General features: G+C 36.4%; 1 protein-coding gene across 3 annotated transcripts in view; it reads left to right on the top strand.

The window, feature by feature from the left end:
* Cfap20dc (CFAP20 domain containing) overlaps nt 1–15817 on the top strand; it is a 197492-nt gene that overhangs the window by 105890 nt on the left and 75785 nt on the right. The window contains exons 8-11 of one of the 3 annotated variants that reach the window (XM_048356059.1): nt 8330–8466; nt 9329–9473; nt 10983–11099; nt 12583–12705. In XM_048356059.1, coding sequence (XP_048212016.1) covers nt 8330–8466; nt 9329–9473; nt 10983–11099; nt 12583–12705 — 522 coding nt within the window. Of the gene's footprint in view, nt 1–8329; nt 8467–9328; nt 9474–10982; nt 11100–12561; nt 12706–15817 lie in introns of all 3 variants that reach the window. The other 2 variants (XM_048356058.1, XM_048356061.1) reach the window with 2 other exon arrangements.

Here is a 15817-nt window from a genome sequence, read left to right as displayed (position 1 = left end):
ACACTCTCAAATTAGCCATTGTATCCCCACATTCCACATATTCCTTCTTATGTATGGGTTACTTGCCCAGGGATGAAATCACCTCAATTTCCCCTGCTTTGCCAACCCCTGGCTTTTCTTCCCTTTGTAGAAAAACTTCAAAATACTGCATTTTGTATGAGCCCCATTAGTCCTTAGTACTGAAATATTGTATTCAATAAATTTTTGTGCCTGTCTACAATCACTAATACTCATTTGCAGATAGAAAAATAAAAGTTGTTAGTTAAATGGCTTTATAAAACTACATTAAAATAAATATTTCATGTGGAAGACTCTTCTGTAATGCCTTCCTAGCCCACAGAAGGCAGAATCACTTGTGATAATGAAGGCAGCACAATGAGATACTGGGACATGTGGATTCTGAGCCCCAGTTCTAAGTGTGAACAAATCTGGTGAACTTAGATTCTTCTGCAGACGTGGAATGGATGCTATCACAAATATTGGGATGTGTGTGTGTGTGTGTGTGTGTGTGTGTGTGTGTGTGTGTGTAGAAGTTGCATAGACACCCAATGTGTATGATCATCTCCATCATATTGTAGGTCTCAAGTCGAATGTAATTTTCCTGACACCAAAGACTAGATACCAACCTGTTAAATACACATATAACCCTCTGGGGTGTTCCTTCATAGCTTTTACCCCAGTTTTGATTTTTTTTAAGGGTTACTTCTTAATTATGCACTTGTCATCCATCACCCCATGAGATTATAAGGACCTTGGAGAAGGTAGCAATCTACTTGTTTCCTACCTTGTTAAGTGCCTGCCAGGGTAAATGTCCAGACACTGCAGAAAGAATGTAAGGTGAAAGGAATAATCAACTATGAATAGCCCTTGTATGCTGTTAATTACTATTCAAGATGAAAGGTGTTAATGACCTATTTACTGAACATTTACTACCTACTAGGCACAGCATTACACATGTAACGCGTTTATTTCATGTAATCTAGCAAAAATATGCTATGACTTAAAACTCATTATTATCTCAATCTTACAGAGGAAGGTGAGGCTTAGAATCAAGTGCTTCATCTAGAATAATATTGCTATGCTTTTCTGTGTTTTTTATACATTCTCTATAATGCAATGTGCTACAATAAAAATTAATCCAATTCAAAACTTGGACCTTGATGTCAGCTTTAATTCTGATGTGACTCGTAGATGATAGATCTAAGTCTTGAGCATGACCCCCTCAGTGATTAGAGTTGAAAATTCAGCAGGTCTTTCTGATTAAGCTTTGAAAACCCTGAAAACTTAAATGGCTATAATAATTAGAACATTGTATCTTGAGACAAAAATGAATGTTTATTTTTCTAAAAGACAATTAGAGAGTAGACCCTCAGGTTTTACAATCAAGTACAAAGGCATGTACCCCTCAGTAAAATAGCAAAGTAATTAATGGTAACATCGCTGACCTACACCAAGTTCATTTTCCACAAACTCAAGAAAATGAAATGCCTACAGCATTACTTTAATCTAATCTTGATGTTTAACCTTTTCTATGCATATTGATATCAATTCTCAAAAGACCTCCTTTTAGAATTTCAAAGGCACGCATTTCTGCTTGTAGTTTTCTTTTATTAAGATTTTTCTCATTATAGAAACTGTCTCTTCCACTTTTTATTTTAGGAACCAAAGATCTATTACTTTTCCTTGTGGATTTTAATTAGGAACCTATTGTAATAAACCTTAATACATAGTTTATTATGTTTTATGGAGATAATTGTGATAATTAATATGATTATAAATAGAATTATTCAAGTGAACCAGGCTTTAGAAATTGATGTGTTAAATGTAATAACAAGCTTAAAGAAGTCTATTAATTAAAGAGATCCTAAATAGTAGCAAGTTTGTATACTTTGGGGTTTTTTGGGGGGTAGGGGGAACTATAACAAAAATTGATTTAAAATAAACTAAAACTTAAATGCACTGAGGTGGATGATTCTTTAAAGAAATCTTATGTACAGAAATCCTCTTATAAAAGATAGAGAAATGTTTAGTTTTCAGTGATTTAGGGAATAACATCAGGTTTAGTCTCTCTCTCTCTCTCTCTCTCTCTGTGTGTGTGTGTGTGTGTGTGTGTGTGTGTGTGTGTGTGTGTTCGTTCTTGGACTTGCACTCAGGGCCTGGGCACTATGCCCGAGCTATTTTTGCACGAGGTTCTCACTCTACTGCTTGAGCCACAGTGCTACTTCTGGCTTTTAGATGGTTAATTGCGGATAAAATTCCCACAGACTTTCCTGAAGCCTGGCTGGCTTCAAACCATGATGCTCAAATCTCAGCTTCCTGAGCAGCTAGGATTACAGGCATCAGCCTCTGGTGCCAGGCTATAATCTTCCTTTTAGTTTTTCCTTCTTTTTTTTTAAGGTTTCAGATTGCTTTTAATTTTTTTATTTTATTGTCAAATTGATGTACAGAGAGGTTACATTTTCATACGTTAGGCCTTGGGTACATTTCTTGTACTGTTTGTTACCTCCTCCCTCATTCCCCCCTCCCCCTCCCCCTTTCCCTCCCCCCCATGAGTTGTTCAGTTGGTTTACACCAAATGGTTTTGCAAGTATTGCTTTTGGAGTCATTTATCTTTTTATCCTTTATATATATATATATATATATATATATATATATATATATCAAACTGAATTACAGAGAGGTTACAGTTGCATACATTAGGCATTGGATACATTTCTTGTACTGTTGGTTACCTCGTCCCTCATTCCCCCCTTTCCCCTCCCTCTTTCCCTTCCCCCTCCCCACCATGAGTTGTTCAGTTGTTCAGTTTATTTTCACCAAACAGTTTGTAAGTATTGCTTTTGTAGTTGTTTGTCATTTTTTACCCTGTGTCTCTCGATTTTGGTATTCCCCTCCAATTTCCTGGTTCTAATACCAGTATACCCGGTTTCCAATATACTCAGATAAGATACAGAGATACTGTAGATACAACCACAGGAAGGTCTCTCGATTTTGATAGTCCCTTTCACTTCCCTAGTTCTAATACCAGTATATACAGTTTCCAGTGTACTCAGATAAGATACAGTGATAGTGCAGGTACAACCACAGGAAGGGGACACAAGAGGATCATCAACAATAGAAGCTACGGTTTCACATCGCATGTTGAAAGTGATTACAATAGTGATGTAACAGTCGTTTCCATAACATGGAGTTCATTTCACTTAGCATCAACTTATGCATTCATAGGGGCATAACTATTAGGCTCTTGTGATCCTCTACTGTGACTAGCCTAAACCTGTACTAATTATTCCCTATGAGGGAAACCATAGAGTCCATGTTTCTTTGGGTCTGGCTCACTTCACTTAGTATACTTTTTTCCAAGTTCTAACATTTCCTTATGAATGGGGCAATGTCATTCTTTCTGATAGAGGCATAAAATTCCATTGTGTATATTACCACATTTTCCTGATCCATTCGTCTACTGAGAGGCATCTGGGTTGGTTCCATATTTTAGCTATGACAAATTGTGCTGCGATGAACATTTTGTGCTGGTGGCTTTAGTGTGTTCTTGTTTGTGGTCTTTTGGGTAGATGCCCAAAAGTGGGGCTGCTGGGTCATAGGGGAGCTCTATGTTTAGCCTTCTGAGGAATCTCCATAGCACTTTGCAGAGTGCCTGAACAAGTATACATTTCCCCCCAACAATGAAGTAGGGCTCCCTTTTGGCCATATCCCCTCCAACATTTGTTATTGTTAGTTTTCTTGATATATGACATTCTTACTGGGGTAAGGTGGAATCTCAATGTTGTTTTGATTTACATTTCTTTTATGGCCAGTGATGTAGAGCACTTTTTCATATGACTCTTGGCCATTCTCATTTCCTCATCAGAGAAGTCTCTTTTTAAGTCTTTAGCTGACTTGTTGAGGGGGCTGTTGGTTCTTTGTGGTTTTGTTTTGGAGGAATGTAATTTTTTTAGTTCTGCATATATTTTAGATATGAGGCCTTTGTCCGTTGTATGGCTGGTAATGATCTTTTCCCAATCTGTGGGCTTTCTGTTTATCTTGCGAGCTATGTACTTTGCCCTGCAGAATCTCTGCAGTCCCATTTGTCCAACTTTTCTTTAATTTGTAGCATTTCTGGGCCTTTATTAAGGAAGTTTCGTCCTGTTGCAAGGAGCCCAGGTGTTTTGCTCCTGGATTGGGAGGATTAATATTGTCAAAATGGCAATATTGCCAAAGGCTATCTACAAATTCAATGCAATACCCATTAATATCCCAACACCATTTTGTAATGAAATAAAGCAAGCAATCCAGAAATTCATATGGAACAATAAAAGACCCAGAATAGCAAAAACAATCCTAAGCAGAAAGAACAGTGCTTGAGGAATTACAATATCCAACTTCAAGCTGTATTATAAAGCTATAGTAATTTAAAAAAACAGCTTGATATTGATCAGGAACAGGCCTGAAGACCAATGGAACAGAACTGAAGACCCAGAAGTGAACCCGCAGAGTTATGCCTACTTAATCTTTGATAAAGGACCTAAAAAAATAGGATAGAAGACAGATAGCCTCTTTAACAAATGGTGCTGGCAAAACTGGTTCAACACCTGCAACAAACTAAAACTAGATCCTTATATATCACCCTGCACCAAAATCAACTCCAAATGGATCAAACACCTCAAAATAAAAACAGATACCCTGAAAACACTACAAGAAGGAGTAGGAGAAACACTTGGGTTCCTTGGCACAGGACGAAACTTCCTTAATAATCTTGCATTCTATCCATAATTTTGGTGAAGTTTAGCCATTGCCGCCTACCATATGCTAAGCTGTGTTAAGCAGATAGCCAAATACATTACCAAATAAATAGTCTTTTACTCAAAGAACTTAATTGGGAGAAGCTTTCTTTTAGATAAAGCATATGGAGAGGGAAACCCATCCAAGAAATCCTCTTCTGAAATATTTGAACACAGGTAGCTAACCTGTATCAGGTTCTAAAGACTATACTAGTCCACAGTTCTTCTGTAAGACCACATCATGACACATATAGCCCTTTAGTACCCCTAGTAATCTTTTCTTTCTGCGAAAGTCCACACTAGGGAATTTTTTTAAAGAATTCATATTTTTTTCTTCTTTTTTTTTGGAGGGGGTGTGGGGGTAGGAGCAGTGGTGTCTGAGACTGGGACTCAAACTCAGCACTTGATGCTTCCAGTCGTTGGCTAGTGCTCTACCAGCTGAGCCATGCTACCAGCCCTATAGAGGTTTTTTTCCCCCAAATAATAAAAAATACAAATGGTGCCCGTAATAGAATTTACCAAATAAACTAAAATGTCTTTGTATTATCAATACTAAGAAACTAATATTGTTTTGTTGATTCAAATGGACATTTCATAAATGGCTAGGGGCAGGGTAGGGGGGGTTACAGAAATACACATAGTGAAGTCTATTTGATAAAGTTAGGAAGTTGCAGATGTGACCTGAACAGTCATCAGATTGTGGTGCTATAGCAATACTACCCTGAGACTCACAACTCAGGTATGCCATTGACCTTTTTCTCTGAACTTTCACATACTGGAGTCCTACAGCCTTCTCCAGTCTTCCTCCTTGACTTACACTTAAAACCCCCATGTGGGTTTTTCTTAAAATGCAATTCCAATAATATTTGGAAATACTAGAATCATTTCATCCAACTTGCATTCTCCCTCATTTAATGACTGTCATTTGGTTCAGCACAATTTTATTATGTCCTCACTCTCTAACAAGCCTTGGGCTAGATACTGGTTAGTTCAGGGTGAAACAGGCCAGTAGAAGTACACATTAATCAGAGGATGCAATAGAGATATGTACAAGTGCAATCCCAAAACGTTCTGTGATATGAAGGAAAGCTTATAGAAGTATCTGGGCTGGGGTAACCTGAATGAAGAAGGTCCGGAAAGAGTTGTCCAATAAGTGAAGTTAACTCAGTTTAAAATGTCAGAAGGGAAACACTGTGCCTCCTTACCCTGGAGAACAGCATGTATAGTCACTGATGACAAAGCTTGTCTGTTGAAATAACAGAAAATGAGCAGAGTGAGATAAGAGGATATGTCAGAATAGATTTTATAGGCAGTATGAAGGGCTTTCTTCTTAATCCTTTGAGCAGCAGAGAAGCCATTGAATAGCTTTAAGTGAAGAAAGAAAAATGATACAACTATACTTGTGTTTGTACACGACCTCTCAGCCTACATTTTGGAGGAAGAATGGGACAGAGCACCAGAGCAGACATGGTTAATCCTTGAGTTTTTATGATCATCTGGGAGAAGCATCATGGCCACTTGGATAGTGGCCCTGGTGGAAGATAGATAGAAGTGGGCATGGACCAGATAGGCAGAGGATAGAAATGTCAAACTTGACACTTAAGTTTTGACTGCTCATAGTGGATGAACTGGTGCTATTAATTAGGCTAGGTTGCTAGTTTGAAGTGTTTTTGAGATAGCAGAGAAGAGCTGACAAAGTGTAGTGGATATAAGCAGTGAAGCTCAGAAAAGAAGAAAATTAGAGATATACATTAGGGAGTCACCTGCTAGCTGAGTTTAACTTACAGTAACCACAATATCTACTCAAACTTCTGTTTGAACAACTTCAAAACTATAGCAAAAAAAAGCCACTTCAACAGTATCTATTACAGTTCAGTGGTAGAGGCTATGAGTTCAACTAGCTAGCTAAACAAATTGTTTCATGGTAGTAGGTAAGAACAGATGTGGCCAGTCACTCATATAAGTCCAGGAACTGGATGGCAATGTGGACTTCCTCAGACATTTTAATATTCAAACTGTGAATATTATGATGCAAATGAATATTAAAATGCAAAATGTGGTATATACTGGTTTCCAGTTAGCAGCCAGTATAAAAGGCCATCACCTTGGTCTACCACCTATAAGAGGCTAATCATGGTGAGAAAGCCCCTCTCATCTAGTTCAATCCAGAGTTCCTTCCTTGTGATCAGATGCCCAGCTTCCTACATCTAAGGGCTTCTCTGGAAACCTAATGGTACTACAAAGACTCTCAGCACCTTGTCAAGTGGTGAGCAAAGAGAGCATGGGGGTTATGTAGAAGATCTTAGGAGCCAGGAAGTAGCTTCTAATATTCCATTGACCTGACCTGAGCCCTGTAGCCCAGATTCCTGTGGAGGCAGCTGAGAAATGATTTAGCTGTGTGCTTAGAAGGTGTGATGCACACACCTGCATTATCCTGGAGATGATGTACTTGCTTTTGCACCCTAAAACCTTCAAAGACTCACCCGTTTCACAGCAAATTTAGGATAGGCAATCAGTGTGATCCCAGCCTCTCTTTCCAGCTGACCTCCCCTCTCTTTCCTCCCCAAGCAAAGCTAGCTCCCTTCTCCTTTCTCTTTTCTCTGCTCAGGCTCTTTATGCTGCTTAGTGCTCCTTTATCTCTCACTCAGTGTTTTACAGTTACTCAAGGCCCATTTATTCTGCTGCTGCTCTGTGAACTGTCTTATTACCTCCTCCATATCATTTGAAGGCAATCAGTCTTACCCATTTTGTGCTACTGACAGCCTCTAGTAACTGCCTGAGAAGGTATCCAATTAAATATTTAGTTAAGTTGACTTATTTTTTAACTTATTTAACTTTATTCTTTAACTTATTTCCTTAAAGAGAAAATAAGATATACTTTTAGTAGCTTCTCTATTTTCCTTTGTTTTGAAGGAAAATGTTTGTAGTAATGGGTCTCCATATTGAGAAAACTATAGAGTTGTGGGTGTTTTTTTTTTTCATTTCTTTATTGTCAGAGTTACAGTTTCATGCATAGGGCAGTGCATACATTTCTTATCCAACTTTTTACCTCCTGCCTCATCCCCCCTCCTTTTTTCCCTCCCCTCCTGGAGTTGTGCAGTTGGTTTACACTGTATAGTTTTGTAAGTATTGCTGTTGCCTTGGTTTGCCTTTTAATCCTTTGTCCCTTGAATTTGATATTCCTATTCCCTTTCCCTTTGAAATGAACTCCAAGTTATGAAAACAAGTTATCACTGTTGTTATTTTCAACATAAATATGTGAAATTATGCCCTTTTTCTTTTTCTTTCCCATGGTTTAACCCCCAATGTCACTGTAACTGATTTTGGTACCCTGGATATTATATAGAGGCTTTGTGTTTTTTTAACTTTTGTGGCCCTCTCCCCAACCTTGTTAAAAATATCTTAATCTGATGAGATTATGCATTTTTAATAAGTGTTGAAGGTAAAGGTGGGTGGTGATTCGGATCATGGGCTACTTAGACTACTTACACAAGTGTTGTAACATGGCATTTGTCATTATACTCTTTAATGAACTAATACTGTCCTTTAAACAGACCAGTTTATCAATAGAGGAGCAGGTACTATCCGGAACAGTAAAAACCAAGATGTGTGTCACATTGCTTTTGGATCTAAAGTTCTTGGGCCGCCCCCACTGTCTGGCAGAAGGAATCACATGAGACTATCCAGTGAGGTAAGAAGGAAGTTTGAAGAGTTTATCCAAGAATGAGTTGTAAGGTCAGGGGTGAGGCATAAGGTCTGGAGAAAAGAGAAGAGAATCAACTTGAAACAGAAAGTTTGTATTTTAAAAGACATCAAAACTATTTTTGTCACATAAACAATATTAACATTTTCACCTATTTTCATTATATACTGTATTATATGCATTATTTATACATTATATATTCAAAAAACTTACAAATATACATAAGCACATTTTCTATGCTTATGTGCTTTACATTTCCCTCTAAAAAATGAATTAGAGAAGTATCAGACACTATAAAATGAACAGATTCTTGGATGTCATATCTTTTTCTTGTCCCTTGAGAATTTCTGATATATACAGTGATTCTTTTTTTTTTTTTTTGGCCAGTCCTAGGCGGTGAACTCAGGGCCTGAGCACTGTCCCTGGCTTCTTTTTTGCTCAAGGCTAGCACTCTGCCACTTGAGCCACAGCGCCACTTCTGGCCATTTTCTGTATATGTGGTGCTGAGGAATCGAACCCAGGGCCTCATGTATACAAGGCACACACTCTTGCCACTAGGCCATATTCCCAGCCCCTACAGTGATTCTTAATTCAACTCCTACTTGAGATGGTGTGTAGCAAGTAAGCATATTTTCATTTATGTGTCTAGGAGACTTACTTGTCTTCTATTTTCTTCTGTTTTTCTCCTTGTATTTCTATTATCCTACAATAATTTCTCTTTCTATCATTTTTTTAACCTTATTTCTTCGAGGTTTTTTCTCACTATTTGTTCATTTTTCTCCACAAAAGTTCTGCAGGAAATAAATGTAATTATTTTTTAGTTGTCATATTTATTTATTTTTCCCTCTAGACATTAAGATCTGTTGGATCCAAAAGTAGCCAATCATGCCAGCAACCTACAGTAGAGAAGTGTGTTGTGACCAGTGCAGAAATGTCTGAGGAGCAAGGAGATAAAGAAAATATTCGCCAAATAAAGCAGAGTATACCTATTCATGGTAAGAAAGAATCTTGCAGAAAGACTGAGAGTTTGTGAAAATGGTGAGAAATGGTTCTTGTTAGATATCTTGTTAGATGTCTTGTTTATACATCTTAAGTCTGGGGAATTACCATTTAATAATGGTGGAAATACAAATACATCTAGAATTTTTATATGTACATTATCTTCTGGAATCTATCATTCTGTTTACTTGATTATTTCAGTTTACTATATTATTATATGTTTCTACATTGTGATAATGATGCAGAAGTAAAATAATTGAGCATCATCACTATGTTTGGGGAAAGTTCATGTGCATTTTAAGTTTTATTTGTTAAATTTCATTTTCAATTGGTAAAGTGCTCTTTATTTTCTCTTTCAGCCCTGTGGGTAAGAAAAAACTTTGTCCTGTTTTATACCATGAGAGTTCCAGTCTAATGAAGAGTCAATATGATTTGTAGTTTGTAATCATTAGAAAGGCTTAAGACTGGAATCCAAAACTTACAATTCTCTGCAAATCATTCTAGCCTTCTTACTCTAACTAGCAACTTGTTAAAAATGGCAAATTTGAATTTATTTTACTTGATTTAGAAATTACTAATCATTTTTAAAGACAGTATCCCCCCACAGAGTGTAAAACTTTTACAAGCAAATGAATGCATACTTATCTAGTCCCAACTCTCTCACTATCTGTGCAGCCTTGATCACATCTCTTCCACACTCAAAGTTTGTTTCTTCACTTTTAAAATGTGCATAGCATTTCTCTGGTACTGGTTGCCTGGTAGTGATCTGAATTTTTGGCTGTCTTTTTTTTTTTAAGATACCAAGAAGGCATTGCCCATTTTTGAGGCAGTCTGCCTGCCACACAAGATGCTTATCACTGAATCTAAACTTTTGGGGCACAGGTACAAAGTTGGGGAACTTGTAGTTGATTCACAGAGCTCAGGAAAAGCATATTTTAGGTTGTCTCTTAGAGTAATACTAACTAATAGTTGCCTCAAGGAGTCATTGTGACGATTTAGAGAGAAAACAGTTAAGTGTATTATATTGCTCTAAGAAATGAATGATTGAATATTAAAAGCTGCTGTGATTACTTAAGATTAAGTTATATTTAAGAACATTTATCCAGACTTCTTTGGACAACTATTCTCTAAGGTCTTACTGAAAATATATTTAGTCACACTTTTCTCTTTTAAAGGAAAAATTGTCACTTTCATTTTTTTTTTCATTTTTAGTATATCAGTTTGTATGATTAACATCAAGTTTCTTAGCTCTCTGTAAACATTTTATTAAACAAATGAAACTCATCAATAACTTTGAAAGCCTAAAACAAAATCCTTATAACTGGAATTAAAATAACTACCTCTTTTCTGTGAAGGATTAAGTTATGGTTTTGATATCACCTCATATTTTGTCAGAATGATAGATGAGTATTCCCGTTGTAGTGATAATTATATTTACTGAATTATTTCAAGTGACATAGTTGTTTCTGTTCTGGCTTTTGTTCTTTGATATGAAAATGAACCAGCCAATCTACCTATTATGCATCCACATCCCCCTCAAGAACCAGCAACTGATAAGCCTAATAACCGAAGAAGATTCTGGTTAAAAAGCACCAGCAGACAACAGACAGAGACACCCTGTGGTATGGCACCATTTTAATACTATCTTATATCTGTGTATTATTTGGGGCAATGGAATCTCTTGGCAGGCTGTAAATTTCAAAGGATTATGAACTGATTCATTTAAAATATAAATGTCTGTTCTACAGGGATTATGAAAATCAAATTTTCTGCAAAAGAATTGCTCTAGAGCCCTAACTGAGATTTTCTGATTAAATCGATGATACCACAGAAATAAAGGACTCCCTGCTTTACTCTCCAAGGCTGAATAAAGCTTATTGTTTTCTTTAAAAAATGACCCAAATATAATATAGGAAGTTCTTGCCTGCAGATCACTAAAATTGAACTTTATTATAATTTTTCAGATTTCATTTACGTCCTTTCTTTTGAAATGAAGCTCCCTTCATATTACCACTTAACATTTTCAGTCTCTCCCTTTGGATTCTTTGCCATATGATAACAATATGTGTTAAAATTTAAACTCTGCGACTAGTTAAGCATTAATGGAGTTGACTATTCTTTTAAATAGTGAATTTGAGGTATGTTTGTGTAGATTTGTGTGTGTGTATATATGTATATATACATGTATATGTATACATATATAAATTATATATATATATATATAAATTAATCGATCCTGAAACCAGCCCAAAGGATACCATATATACATCTGTTAGCATGATTTCTCAAACACGTAGAATTCTTGGGTTGGCTGAGATTCAGCCTTCTAAATTTTATGCTAGTTTTTTTTTTTTTTTTTTGGCCAGTCCTGGGCCTTGGACTCAGGGCCTGAGCACTGTCCCTGGCTTCTTCCCGCTCAAGGCTAGCACTCTGCCACTTGAGCCACAGCGCCGCTTCTGGCCGTTTTCTGTATATGTGGTGCTGGGGAATCGAACCTAGGGCCTCGTGTATCCGAGGCAGGCACTCTTGCCACTAGGCTATATCCCCAGCCCCAATTTTATGCTAGTTTTATAAAAGTGTAGATAGAAAATCTAATTCTCAAAGAATGCCTAAATTCATTTTCTTAAGGAACTAAAAAAAGAGCTTGGTTTGAAACTCATACTTTGAACTGGAGAGAGCAAAGGAAGGGGAAACATGGTTCAAAAAAGAATTGTACTCATTACCTGATTCATGTAACTGTCACCCTTCTGTATCTCGCCTCTACAATAACAACTTTTTTAAAAATCATATTTTGTAAGAACTTTAATTTGTCAATTACTCCATCATATATGGAATCCAAGAAAGAATAAGGCCCTTTAAATATAGTTTGAGGTTTGTAATTCTTTTTTATTACATATTGTAGAAGTTAAATCTAAAATGTCCCTGTGCAGATATCAAAGAATTTTAGGATGAACCTCCTAAAATTTTCTACTAAAAACAATTAATGAATTATGTGTTACTTTCATTTGTGTTCACATAATAAAAATGAAAACTTTATCAAATTTCTATTGTTCTTCAAAAATTACTTTTTATAAATATCAAAAGAAGTAACTTATTCGAATGTAGGTGGTTCTTCGGGAGATAATAGGAATGGAGATGAAGCAGCACCTACCCTCACCACTGTGACCCAAGAAAAAGCAGAGAAAAAAGAACTCAATATTCCAGGACCCCAGTCTGCTGATCTCTCAGGTTGGCATTTTAACTGTTAATACCGTATAATCACACTAAATAGTTTAATTCCAGTCAGTATGAAAAATCTTGAGGCAGCCATTGGCTGAAATGGGTCATCTTTTGTTAATCTCCTATTAAAAAAAAAAAAAGAAACTCAATTTCATTTAAGACTTGTATGAATGAAAGCATTTTTTCTTTCAAGTTATTAGGCCCGAGTTGTGCCATTCACCATGAAAGTTTAAAACTTTGAAGTCTTCCCATGATACTGTCACAGTCCCCAAAAATCATCTATTGTTGCATTTCTCCATCCTTTTTAGAAATGGAGGTGGTTGGAGCCAAGAACGCTGAGCCCATCAACATATCTTGCCTAGCAGGTGTGTGCTGCTTTTACAATGGCAAATTGTTTCTGAGCAAGAGAAAAAAGGAAAATAAATGAAAATTGTTTGTAGTTTGTCAGTCTTATTTATGCAATGTTGAAACCTTCATTAAAATGTTAGATGCAATTAGTGTCTTAGCATAAATCTAACTGTGTAGAGAAACTAATTAGATGTTTAGGTGATCATTCTTGCATTTATCTTGTTTGCTGCAATATTGTGATTACACAGTAATTTACATATTTTCCTAAGAAAACACACCAAATTATTCATTACAATTGATATGGAAATACTTGAGGTAAAAGTACAAATTCCAAAAAACTTGTGGTAGTAGTGAGATAATGAGTTACTTTGGTGTTTAAAAAAAAAAACCCGTTTTGCTGTGACTTTTTGACAGTTAATGAAATATTTGGCGAAAGGTCATAAATATTGCTTAATTGCCTAATAAGCATTCCCAGCATGTTTTCCTCCAATTACCTTCACATTTCCATGCACATAACACAACACATTGGCCTTTTTTAACATTTGCACTTCTGTACTGTTTACAAAGTGCCTACTCTGTGCCTAACAACACAAGACAGGATTTTCTGTCCAAAACAGAAGCACTCTGTGAACTTATTCCTTTTACTTGCCCATAGTTACACTGACTCAGGACTTATTACATACTCTCAGAGAAGGTGATGACATTAAATAGATTCAGCCTGTTACTGGTCAAATACCAACAGACTCTTTCTTTGAAATTAGGGGAGTCCTGCCTTTATCAATTTCCTCTAAAAACTGTCTATCACCCAGTGTACAAGCTAGTCAAGGTTAGTAATGACATCCTTAAATTAAGAAATAAATCCAGGGCCAGGCATGGTGCTACACACCAGTAAGAAAGAAGTAACAGGAGGACCTAAACTTAGTGAGTATATTGCAGGTTCAAGGCCATTCTGAGCTATACAGTACGATCTTGTCTCAACACAAAACTGATTAATTGTGAGATATTTTGTAGTTGTGCCAAAATATTACTTTTATTATTACTTTTTAATATTACTTTTTTAGCTAATGACTGTTTGATCACAGTAGGATCAAGGTTTGAAGCCAGCCAGGGCAAGAAAGTCCATGAGACTCTTATCGCCAGTTAACCACCAAAGAAACAGAAGTGAAAGTGGAGCTGTGGCTCAAGTGGTAGAGTGTCAGCCTTGAACAAAATATAATATACCAAGGGACAGTGCCCAAGCCCCGGCACTGGCATGCTCCCCCCCACAAAAAAAAAAACTTTTATTTTGATTTTTGCTTTTGTAGTATAGGGTTTTTGGAGTTGGGAAATCTTAGGTCTGTCTTTGTATCTTTTTTTTTTAATTAAATTTTTATTGTCAAACTGAGGTGTACAGAGAGGTTGCACTTTCATACATTAGGACGTTTCTTGTACTGATTGTTACTTCCTCCCTCATTCTCCCCTCCCCCCTCCCCCTTTCCCTTTCCCCCCCATGAGTTGTTCAGTTCATTTACACCAAACAGTTTTGCAAGTATCGCTTTTGTATCTTTTTTTACGACAGCCTTTCAGAGATGAAAATCTCTAAACTACACAACTTTACAAGTGTGCCTACTATGATTCAGCTTGTATAAAAACAGCTAAGAGAAAACAGTTAAGTATCTTTTATTGTAACTACAGTCAGTCAGGTTTAAAGGACCATGTTCATAGTATGGTTCTATAGACAAGTTGCTTACAAGAAATTTTTTCTGTATGTGCCAGTACCAGGGTTTGAACTTGGGGTCTCTTTCTCTTGCTCAGCTTTTCACTCACAGCTCATGCTCTACCACTTGAGCCACACTTTTAGTCCAGCATTTTGCTGGTTAATTGGAGATATAGTTTAGACTGCTCTTCCTTCTCTTCTGGCTTCTAATCAAGAATCTCAAATCTAAGCCTCCTTAGCTAGAGTCACTGGCATCTATCAAGATTTTTACCACTGAAATAATGCAGTGAAAAAGTACATTTCAAGAAAGATAGAATAAATTCAGAAAATGCTCAGTTTTTTCCCCACTGTCATTCTAAAGAAGAAAATAAGTATGCTTTTTAATGCTATTTATTATAAGGATTGTGCTGCCAACAAAATTTGGATCATGGTGTTATAAAACCTATCTCAATATCATATAAAAGATTAAAATTTCTTAATAGTCAATCAAATACCTCTCTCAGCAGTAGGCAACTTGTTTTTAAAAATATGGAAAAAGATTTTCTGTGTCAAAACATTCTCCCACAAACTAAACATAAAAGCAAATTTCAGCAAGCGGAAGCCACCACTTAGATTAACAATGCTAATATTAGTGAAATGTCTACTCAATTTAGTCTGTGAATTGTCTTATTTCATCCAGGAAAATGGAGAGAAATAGACTGTCATCTTCCTGTGGCTTTTCTCTTTCATCATTTGTAATCCAAACAATGACCAGATATTTTGTTTAAAGAAGCTTGTTAAGTACTGGACCATGTCCTCCTGCAGTAAGAACTTACTGGTAATTCAAAATTTTAAGCTCTGGAATATTCCTCCCCCACTCTGCAATGTCAAATTAATGAGTTTGTAAAATAAAGAACTTGCTGCAGGACAGGTGATAATTAATCCAGACTGAGAAATTTCCTGGCTAGTGTTTCAACTCAAATGGAGAGGATGTGAAAATGAGTTGCCTGTAGCTATGGGCACTGAACTGTGGGTTAAGTGTTTAGCAGACTACAAGATGGTGGATAAATTGTCTTCCTTGGCTTCTGTCTTATTTCA

This window comes from Perognathus longimembris, chromosome 10 (assembly GCF_023159225.1).
Source record: "Perognathus longimembris pacificus isolate PPM17 chromosome 10, ASM2315922v1, whole genome shotgun sequence".
In the NCBI taxonomy this organism is placed as follows: domain Eukaryota; kingdom Metazoa; phylum Chordata; class Mammalia; order Rodentia; family Heteromyidae; genus Perognathus; species Perognathus longimembris.
Note: the sequence above shows the minus strand (reverse complement) of the source record. Positions and strands in the feature narration are given on the sequence as shown.